The sequence below is a fragment of the Amblyomma mixtum genome, chromosome 3 (genome assembly GCF_055824585.1).
Source record: "Amblyomma mixtum isolate Tamu chromosome 3, ASM5582458v1, whole genome shotgun sequence".
Lineage (NCBI taxonomy): Eukaryota > Metazoa > Arthropoda > Arachnida > Ixodida > Ixodidae > Amblyomma > Amblyomma mixtum.
This window is the reverse complement of record NC_143014.1, coordinates 255,814,416-255,825,759: the sequence shown is the minus strand read 5'-3', so window position 1 is coordinate 255,825,759 and position 11,344 is coordinate 255,814,416. Positions and strand designations below refer to the sequence as shown.

Below are 11,344 nucleotides of genomic sequence, written 5' to 3'. Positions count from 1 at the left end.
CTTTGTACATAGCATCCATTATGATATATTTGTGGGCAGTCTTCAATGTCTTCACAACAGTATTATAAATGTTTTAGCTAAAATCAGGGCATTATATACTGAAAAATTTGGCATTGTGTGTACCATTATAAATAGCACTAAACAATTGCAAGCAGTATTAGAAATTCAATATTTGTACAATTGCATGAAACCTGATGTAGTATACAGTAGCAACTGTGTTAACAAGTTGCTTTAATGAGGCAATCTAAGCCAACAATAAAACAGCTACACTACCGCCAACATGCATATTTACCCTTAAATACAGGCAAATCATTTAAAACCTGCATTTCATTACGTCCACGTTACAGCAGTGCCAAAATTAAGAATGAATAAGAAACTTTTTCATGACAAAGTAGATTAAATAGAATAGAATCTCGAAGCACTCAAAATTTTTTTTCCTGGGAAAACATTGCGGGGTTTAATGCCCCAGAAGCAACAGCTGGACTATGAGGGACACCTTAGTGGAGGGCTCCAGGAATTTCCACCACCTGGGACAAATGTATTGTACTGAAGAATATATGGCTGATAAAATGACCAGCATATTTAGCACAGCATGACAATTCTTCACCAGTGTGCTGAAGAATTTCCGGCTCCATTACTTGGAGCCGAATGCCACATGTCCAATGGACGCAATAAGCCTCTCTGAAGGCCAAAATGAACGTACTCACTACTGCCGAGTTGTTCAAGTGGCACGCTTTGTCGAGTGGACACTAGAGCATACTGTGTCTTAGGAAGATCAGTGAAGTGCGGCCTACGAATCTCGAGCAGTGAATTAACTGCCGCTCTCCTGATATGATACTTCACAGCCCAAGTCCTCAACTGGCTCCTTATCCCCTCTGGACACTCGGCATTGTCGGGAGCATCAAAAAAGTCACGTTCATAAGGCTCCACGGGACCAGTGCTTCGACCGTGCAAGTCACTTCCAACTGACTCAGCTTGATCTGCACTTGAACACTGTGCCTCAGCTGCCACGACAGAGGATTCAAAAGTATTCACTGCTGCATATGCTTGCCCTAAGCTGTCCCCGAACGGTGCAAATCTATCGTTTCCAACAATTGCTAAACGTGATGGATTGTCGGATTGCAAATGGGGGAATGTCTCAGAGCATGCTGCCGCCTCTGCGTCTTCTGCGACTTGCTGCAAACACCAACGCTGCCCGCCTTCGCCAGATAAAGTTCTCGGCGACGTTTCGCCCTCAAGAACCGCTCCATGATGAGGTCTTACCTTCCAACGTTTAGGTCAGGTGGTGTTGTCATGGTGAAAGGCCAAGACACGGCACTGCAGGAACAACCAATGCTTCAAATCCAAACGAAGCACTTTGCCAGCTACGCCGCTACGAGAGCATGAGTGTGAAAAGCGCGGGAAGAGCATCGCGTCGCGAATTCAGTCGTTGTGATTGACACCGCGCTTTCGTAGATGTGCTGCCAAAAATATGTTCGCAAGGAACAAAGAATACAATAAATATGTTGTTTTATTCATTTTTCTCAAATTATGCAAGTTAAAATTTACTTTGCCTCACTAGGTCTACATAAAAAAACAATTGCTTGCCAATTTAAATAAACATCGAAACCGAAACTTTTGAGTTTCGGTTTCGTTTGGTGTCAGAATTACGGGACTTTCCTTTTATCTCTCGATGAAACTGCACTCGTCCGACAATTATTTAAATGCTCAGCATTAAACCGAAATTGGTGCTGCAGCATCGCACCTGCGTATTGCTTACACATTACATTTCACCGATTGATAAATTGATAATAATGATTCATAATTGATTGATAATGACTGCATGCATGTTAGGCTCAACATGCATGCAGTCATGCGCGCAGCGTATTCGTAAAAAAAATAGTGGGATAATATGAAACGTACGTCGATCGAGCGTTTCGTCCGCAATTTCCCCGCGCCTACTGCGCGTGCGTCTGGCATATACGTCACCGGCCAAGCCAGTGGGTAGCCAACCATGGCCCTGCGATGGTCCCCGTGTGGTTGCCCGAGCGTTGAGTGCCGACTAATTCCCTATCATTTGCCGGTAGTTGGCTGAACGTTTTTGGCCAACTTTTGCTCATCTGGCAACACTGGACACGCCGCCATCTTGTGTTGGGCAAGCGTCCTGCGGCCGCCGACTGTGTATCTGTACAGTGAACTAGAATATTGGGTAGTGTGCTCACAGGCCCGCTCGGGGTGACCCCGCCGGTGTCGACAGGGCGCGGTGGCGCGTGGTGGCGCTGCACGCGTCTTCACGGGTGAAAGCGAGTGGCGCATTCGGCTGGCGTCGCAGTAGCCGTGGTAGCCGCGCCGACATATTGAATTATTATCGCAACATTCGCGTGTGTGTCATCGAAATGGCTCGGCAGATCTTGAATGGAACTTAATTTCTGGCATGTGCACATGTTTATTTATTTCTCAAAGTTCCACAAGGGACATTGCATGAGGGGTTACATGAGCAACTTTTATCAGTATACGCTTGGCACGCAGGGATGATCACGTATTGTCACTCGTGCCTGCAATGTTTCCTTGCAGTTACAACGCACTGCGTACCGAGGGGTCATACAGCTTTTTGTCTTAATACTTAAAGTTAATAGTAGTAGCATGTGGTGTGGCGGAATTTGATTATATGCCAGGGACAAACGCGGAATGGAGAGTGTGTCGGCGGCAGCAGTTATTTCTATTCGCAAGGAGCCAAGCTGCAGCACACATAACACAGAGGGGCAGGGAGGTAGAAGGGAGACACATAAGTGAGCGAAAGTACAAGGAAGGGGGGGGGGGCATATACATTATTTAAAATTAGCGCTTTGCGCTAAATACGATCGAGGCACGCGTACCGACACAATTTCGACACAACAGTAACTGACTTCACATTTTTTTGAACAGCCATGCAGCATCCACTGCTATTTAAAAAAATAAAGAATGAGGCAGATTTGTCATCACTGCATGCATTTATGCTCGCTCATTTCGCCTCTGGCAGCGGTGGCTCAGATGGCGCTCGGCTGCTGATCCGAAAGACATGGGTTCGAACCCGGCCACGGCTGTCGAATTTCGATGGAGGCGAAATTATAGAGGCCCACGTACTGTATGATGTCAGTGCACGTTGAAGAACCCCAGGTTACAGTGAGTTGTACCCATGTGGTGGAAATTTCCGGAGCCCTTCACTATAGCGTCCCGCATAGCCTGAGTCGCTCAGAGACGATAAAACCCCGTAAACTAAACCACTTCGCCTCTTTTTCGTTCAACTTTTTCTAGCACTTCAGAGCAGCGTCAGCAACGGCTCAGTTTAAGGTGCTTCGCCCGTTCGAGTTTTTCTTCGCTGCAATCAATTACATTCCGAAAGCATTCTTCATATGTTGGAAGTGGTTAGAAGCAGACTTCAAAAAGAAGTTGGTTCTGTGAGGTTTTCTGTGGAGAGGTTTTCAAGCTTCAACACAAATCCATAAAGCTGCGCCGGTGGGTAGAGCAGTCCTCCATGGTCGCGGTATTTTGTCAGCCTCGCAGGAAAACAGTTTTCATTGGGAGACTGCATTGTAAGCAAGGTAATGCACATTTGGCAATTTGTCTCCAGTACACACTTCCGTGCAACATACCCTATTACGTAGAAAACAAGTCTACAGTCACTTCAACCTACGTGCTCATCGTGGTCATGCGCAGGCACCCAAGTTTGAATCTGGAGGGCCCTGCATTTGAAGGCCGCTTATCTGGGCAAGCTTGAACAAGCACTGGCACCATACGTGAACAAAAACGTGAAATGACCCCCCGAGAAGCGCTCAAACCAGTGCAAAACCGCACAACAGAACAACAACGAGCCCACAAATACACACGGCGCACTACCGTGTGTATTTGTGTGTACCACAAATACACACGGCAAATCCTACCGTGAAGTCTACTGTGGCGCCACCTCGTGTCGCCGCCGCGAAACAGAAACCTGTCGACATTCGCTGGGCCACCGCTCCCCCATTGAGCCGGCGCGGAGTGAGCACACTACCCAATATTCTAGTTCACTGTAGTATCTGTGTCTGACTGTGTGTTGTGGAGCGTTCGCAGCGCAAAACCCGTACGAGTGACGGCCGGAGCCACACACTTTGTCTCCCTATGGCACAGGGACAGCGTTTTCCGTCCAGTGGTCACGAAATGTGGCGGAATAATCTAGACGATTTGCCACTCGTCACTGAAGACACGCTGACGCGTTTCTGCACGTCGTCAACGCCATCGATGCGGCAGCAGACCAAATCCTATGCCTTTGCTGTCGAAGCGTACGTACTTCCGTCGTCGCTGGTCACAAACATCTGCGATTCAAGGTTTGTGGATTTATCCTTGCTGTGATAGATGTCGTCGAGACAAGTTTGTGCTATATATAAAGCCTTGCTTCACTGCAGTAACCGTGGAACCGCCTGCGCCGCTTATTACGTGCATTCTGAAGCGGATCAGGTAGTACATTTGCGGTATAATGTAAGTCAGCGCAAGCCCCGCGATGGTTAACGCACGATGTTCGTAAATACTATGTTGGTGGTGCTTGCGTGAGCTCGCCGTGCCGGTTGATAATTTGCCGTTAAAGGGATGCTGAAAGGTTTTTCCAAAAAATTCAGTGAAGAGATGCACTTTACAGTTTTCCACCCTCGGAATTCGAATTTCTCATCCAAATTAGGCAAAGGAAAGCGCAAACCTATTTTATTTTGGCGAAAAGTGCAGCAGCAGCCTCGGGCGAGCTCGCGCTCCTCGTTGCCGCCTGTGATTGGTTGGGCGCCTCGTGACGTGAACACTGGCGTTGGCTCGGTGAGCCCGGCTCGGTCGCCGCCGATGTAGTACAAGAAGCGCGGCGCGCGGTGGTTCGGGCTGTTGGTTTGATGCTTATATCACGATGGAACACATCGAAGATTACCAGGAGGATCTTGGCGTCATCCCCTACATGTACGAACCAATCGCAAAGAGCAAACCGCTCCAAGGAAGCAACGATGCTGGCGCAAGCTGTGCTTTTGGCTTGAACGAAAGCGAAGTGTCAGCATCTCCACGTGTTGGAAATGTCTTTTAGTAAGAACACTTTTCTAGCCAAACTTCATTCAGAGATACAATAAATTAATTTTTAAGCAAGCAAATGTAGTATAGCACTGCTCCACAAAATTTTCCTAACGCAATGTAAGCGGGATGCGATCGTCGGCATTGTTGTCTTGCCGCTTGTCGGTGCTGCCGCAAATCTGCTTGTAATCCTCACAGACCATTGACATGCGCAAGAAGTTATCAAACTCTTTTTGCACGCAAATTTTATGCTGGCATCGCTTCATGGTCGCTGCGTGCCGGCTCGGTTCATAACGCACGCGTAAAACAGAAGTTCGCGGCGCTTTGCGGCAGAACTTGTCGAGGTGACAAACGTGTGCCTCCCGTTCTGCGTGCCAAGATGGCATCTGGCAGTAAATTGAAATCCTTGTTTAGGCGAGTTGCTTCATACTGCAAGCCCTTGTAGGAATATCTCCATCCGTTTGCGCCCGCCTTTATCGTGCTGTTTTCAGATCAAGTGACCAGTGATTTTTTTCACTAACTCGATGGCCTCGTGCTGCAACCGAGCAGGCCGAGTCGCAAGGCTGGCTGTAGCACACGTGGCGTACAATTATATAATATTATTATTAATGTATGAAGCCATGCTGCACTCGGCAATTTTTTACGACTACATGTGTTATCATAAATGTATTCCTGGCAGAACACTTTACTGGTATTGGCTGCATTAGAACTTGAAAAGACTTGTCAGCCTTGTCATCACTTTTAGAAAAGTTCGATGCAGGGTCCTCAGCAGCATCTGCCAGTGGCATTCGACTTGTTGCACAGCCCTGATTTGTACTGCTGTTTGGTGTGCATTCTTGACTGTCTGGTGTGCAGCCTCCAAGTGTGATGTCATTTTCCATGCACTCTTGATTTGCACTATCGTCTGGTGTGCAGTCTTGATCTTGCAGCAGTTCGGCAAGGACCTGAAAGGCATAAGCCATATGATGTTATTGTTGCAAACAGAATAAAAGTGTGCTTCAGTATGAGTAAAATCTTCTGGTTTATTTCACAAACTATTTTGTTGATTGGCGAGCTCTGTGGAAAGTGAGATCATTTATTATATACCAGGTGTTTCTTTAGAAGGTCCAAAATTTATTTTAAAAAAAGGGTAACTAACCTTGTATTAATTTTATCCCTGGGGCTATATTGAGGGATATGACATACACCAGTAATAGGCAGAAGGTTTCCATTAGCTCACTAAACTGCATATCTTAATTAAATTTTTATTTTCATATTATGTTGTATTTGCAGATTTGGAGCACCTCCTGCAAATACTGTAGCCAAGCAAAAAAGATCTCTTTAAAAACTTACACCCTGACAAGCAACTTCACGCGCTAACACAGCGCCAGCGGGCGCGTCCGACGTAGATCGCTAAAAAAAAAAAGCGTACGCTTTGGGGCCAGACTGCAAGCGCCGTGACTGCGCACATTGGGCGCTGACGAGGCGGCTATCAGCGAGGCTCCAGGCGAAACCAAACTGAAAACGAAACGCCGCGCGCCCGTATACCAGAAACATCTGCAAAGAGTTTTCTCGGCGCTCCGAGCCCGAAGAAAAATGTGCCGCGTACTACTCCCTATGTTCTCGCCACTAAGGGCTACGCATGAATCCTAGAATATCTGAGCTCCAACATAATTGATTAAAGAGGCTGCATATAACGTCTCTCCACGAGCTCGCTTACCGAACGAAGTTCTCTGCTCACGCGCGGCGCGCAGTCTCCGGTTGTGAGGCGCACTTCGTGTCGCTCCACCTCTTGCAGTATTAGTAGCAGTTTAAGATTTTTATACAGCCAAAAAATTTAGGGCCGAGCTCTGATATGAGTAATGCTGTACGAAATGCACGTTGCATTCCTGCAAGCATAACTGCAAAACACTTATTTTGTAAGCTGCAGTTTGCTGCCGTCCTGACGTTCTCATTCCAGCGCCGTTCATCTCACTACTACCGAAAGTCTTGCATCCACGAAATTACGCGCCATACACTACACAGAACACCGGTTCGCGCAGTCAAATTCTCATAGTGTTAATACACAAATTCTTACCTCGAGCTTCCGCCTTTTCGCGAAAGCTGGCCTCGGTGGCGGTGACGAGCTCCTGTGCGCGAAGACAGGCGGTATTGCGCCGGGTTTCAGTCGAGCTGACTTTGTTGACAGGCCCAATGAACGCATTATCGACAGGCTATGGTTATAGTCTTCATCACAAAAGTGGTCAGAGCATAGCACTGTAGTCTTTGAGGGCTTGAAATCCCTTCGCTTCACAGCAGCGACCCACCTCGCGGAAAGCTCCTTATTTTGCAGGAAATAATGAAAGTCCACATCGTCGCGGCCGCTGGTGTTAGTGCAGCCGAAGGCTGCGCAGAACGCCGGCATGGTGGTCCACCGCATCACTCGATGCTGCACACCTTTCTGTACGCCACCACAAACATAAAAACGCACAAATACAGGAACACACGGCAGATCGAAGCAGCTTACGATGGCATGCACGCAGAAACAAGCACTGTCGCGGAGGCTGCGAGGCGACGGAACACCAATGTTTACGTCATCACCCCACGGTTTCCGGTTTCGGCTCGCATCGTCAGTGTCATCAGCAGCGCTCGGCGGACAGCGGGGGGCGGAGCTACCGCGCAATTTTAAACGGCGATCGCTCCTAAGTGATTATTCTGGAAAAAAATTTCACCCGCATGATTTTTAAGGTTCCCACATCCATACGTGAGCATCTTAATGAATTCGAAAATCTCTTCAGCTTCCCTTTAAGCGGTATGTCCAGAGGGACGTCAGAACCTCAGTACGATGTCTTTTAGGCCCTCCCGTTTCAGCCCGGGTTTTTTTTTAAAAGAAAAGGCTTCGAGCAGTTATCTATCTGCACAGTCGAAACATGACGTAAACAAGACTTGAAAACGTGATAAGGAAAACGTTGACATGCATTTTAATACAGGAATAAACACTTGGTTTTGCGACCTCGTTTGTTCGCGCGCTGTGGTGTTGCACACATTTCAGCCACCTATTAATGTGCTAGCGCTCAAAGCCGCAGTCACGGACTTTGCTGATCTGTGTCTGTTTGTCCGGCCCCTGCTTGAGCCGCCCGCCCGATCGGAAAGGGCTGCTTGAGCCGAGCGCGAGTGGAACGCAAACCCGACTTTCACTTATACTTACGCATGAATAGTGATCAACTTTTCCTTCCTCTTTCACTAAGGCATGTGTCAATATACCGTAGTACTTAAGAATAAGATACGCACAGTTTAATGAGATAAGTAAACAGTGGCCGTACAATGCCAGTACACCTAATTTGCATTTGGCTTAGTCACGCGAACTTAAGTAAAGTTTGGGTTCGACATAGTTTACAGCTGAGATAAATTGCAGGCGCTGGATAGTTCCGCAAGGAAATAAAAGGAGCCAGGAAAGGTGTTCAACACGATCAAGTGCATACTACCAACTTATGGCTTATTTTTGACATGAAGGAAAAGAAAGCGCAAAGGATAACGAAGAAGATTATTTTAATTAGAATAAGTGGCAAGTCAAAGCAGTACATGTAGTGAACGGGAAAAGGCATCCTTGTATCACTGCTGAGGCCGTCATGTACAACACAGGACAGGAGGGAGCATGTGTCAGTGTTCCGTCGGTGGCACTTAGCAGGTGGGAGATGCTGATGTTAAAGGCATTAAGAGTAGCAGGCAAATGTGATTGCTATGAACCATGCTTGGAACTAAAGCGATGCACATGGCCCATCCTGCGTAGCGTCTACTAGTGATATCAGGCTGCGGTTCATATATGTTAACCACCTGTGCATTCGTAGAGATTGCTATGTTGTACATGACAGCCTCAGCGTTGACAAGAGGATGTTTTTTCCGTTAACTACTTGTCATGCTTCGACTTGCCACTTATAATCAAAATATTCTTCTTTCAGTACCCTTTGTGCTTTCTTTCTCTCATGTCAAGAATGAACTATGAGTTGGTAGTGTGCACTTAAGCATGTTGAAAGTCTTTCCTGGCTTCTCCTCTTTCCTTGTGAAAGTATGCAGCACGTGCGATTTACCCCAGCGCTAAATCATCAATTTTTTTCTTCATCACCTCCATCACGCTGCCTCCCACTGTTGTTTTGTGGGTCTCATCTGATTCAATGTGTTGATTGTCGTCATTTTACTCTCCTGGCAGGTTTGACGTTGTCTACGCACGAGCAGCATGTTTCCGAAGCCAGAAGAAGACTGGTAAACCATACATGGTTCCTCTTGCCTTTAAACAGACAACTGGTGTCGTCACTGATTCAGCCTGCGAGTGCCCAGCTGGTGCGAGCCAGTCGTGCAGCCACATTCTCGCAGCACTGCGGGTAATAATTTTGCTCAAGAAGCAGGGCTTCAAAGAGGCACCAGCTGAGCTTACTTGCACTGAGCTCCCTCAACAGTGGAGGCGACCTCGACGACAAGGAATTAGGGCAATGAATGTACAAGACATCGACTGGAGGAGCCCACGGGAGAATGGCGTGCCTGTGCCTTCTCCATTGCGGCTCTTTAGTACACCTGCAAAGAAAGAGGAGGAGCAGAAGCAACTAGACTCCTTGCATGTACTAGGCAGAACTCTTGGTGACCTCGGAAGCCATGATTTTTCCATGGTGTTACTGGCTGCCGACGGGCCATTTGTTGACACAAAGAGAGGGCCAGCACCTGCTGGTTCACCACTCTCCTACCAGCAAGCAAAGCTGCCTTCAGGCTTCAAGACGTGGCTGTCAGCCAGCATCTCTGCAGGGTCCGGAAGAATCACTGCTGTCCCAGACCTTTATCTTTTTGATGAAGTGGCACAGTGCAGGTTGCCTGACACCTTAAGTGCTGAAGAGCTGAGCATACTGGTGGTAAGCACTGCCTGTCTTAAGTTTTAATGCCTGTACTTTTGATACTGTACTTCTATGCCAGTGTGGGTACTGTTTTTTTTACAAACAGTAATGTTATGTGCAGAAACTACACAAAAATGCAAAGCTACAGTCTAATCACAGAAGAGTTAGCACTGGATGGTGTGTGATCATGTACTTGCATTTCTTCTGTTTTTGCAGGAACTACAGCTGTCACCACAAGAAGCAAGAGAGTTAGAGCTGAACTCTAGGCAACAGACACATAGTGCAAGGGGGCGGGAAGCACGAGCGAACCGATTAACTGCCTCACGCTTTGGGCGTGTCATTAAGAGGAGGGAGGAATGGACCAATGTAGGTGTTGCCAATGTCATTGAAAGCAAAGACCTCTCTCGCATTCATGCCGTACAATACGGACTAAGAAATGAAAGCCTTGCTGCTGACCGTTACAGGGCTGTTATGCAGAGCTATGGACACTGTGTGTCACTTCATCAGAGTGGCATAGCCGTTAATCCTGGATTTCCGTGGCTAGGCGCTAGCCCTGACAGGTTTGTTTTTGATCCTGAGGAGTCAACATTTGTAGTTCTAGAGATCAAATGCTTATATTCTTTAAAGGACAGCGAGCCGGAGCAAGCTATAGCAAGGCCATTTTGCCTGAGATTTAGTGAAAATGGCGAGCCAGAGCTTGACAGAAGACATGAGTACTATGCTCAGGTGCTCGGTCAGATGGCTGTGACCGGCTGTTTATGGGCAGACTTCGTGGTGTGCTCTGAAAACTGGATAGCAGTAGAGCGTATAGAGTTTGACAAAGAAGACTGGCTTCAAATGCGTTCGAAGCTGGACGATTTCTTTTTTGGGCACATATTGCCATACTTGAAATATAAGCGCCAGTCCCTCTAGATTTTTTTCTCGTCAAGTGAAGGGGCACGCAAAGGGCTTCCTTGAAAATAAACATTGGTTTATTGGGGTTTAACGTCCCAAAGTAACTCAGGCTATGGGAGGCACCGTAGTGAAGGGCTCTGGAAATTTCGACCACCTGGGGTTCTTTAACGTGCACTGACATCGCGCAGCACATGGGCCTCTAGAATTCCGCCTTCATCAAAATTTGGCCGCCAAACCGGGATCAAACTTGTGTTTTGAGTCAGCAGCCAAGTGTGGCAACCTCCGAGCCACAGCGGTGGGTTGAAAATAAAGATGCCTCCCCTGGAATAATTGCTTCGTGTGTATTCCTTTTCGCATACACTGATAGTACATCATAAATACAAAAGGCTCTTCATTCAGCTAATCAACAAGAATTCACTTCTGAACATTCAGATTTCATCCCTTACCATCGTTACACATTCAGTGGGCTTAGCAGCTCAGGCTGAAGCATCAAAACATTTTATTGTCAGTATTAGATGGAATTATGGAACAAAGAGCATCAAGTAGCAAGAATGTTGACTTAATATAGACGTTAT

General features: G+C 47.1%; 1 protein-coding gene across 1 annotated transcript; it reads left to right on the top strand.

Annotated features, from left to right (window-relative positions):
• Window positions 1–4,043: 4,043 nt before the first annotated feature.
• LOC149354452 (uncharacterized) lies at window positions 4,044–11,069 on the top strand. The gene is made up of 3 exons (XM_089577508.1): window positions 4,044–4,322; window positions 9,203–9,893; window positions 10,092–11,069. The coding sequence occupies exons 1-3, from the start codon at window positions 4,117–4,119 to the stop codon at window positions 10,785–10,787; spliced, it is 1,593 nt and encodes a 530-aa protein (XP_089433634.1). The 5' UTR covers window positions 4,044–4,116; the 3' UTR covers window positions 10,788–11,069.
• The last annotated feature ends 275 nt before the right edge of the window (window positions 11,070–11,344 follow it).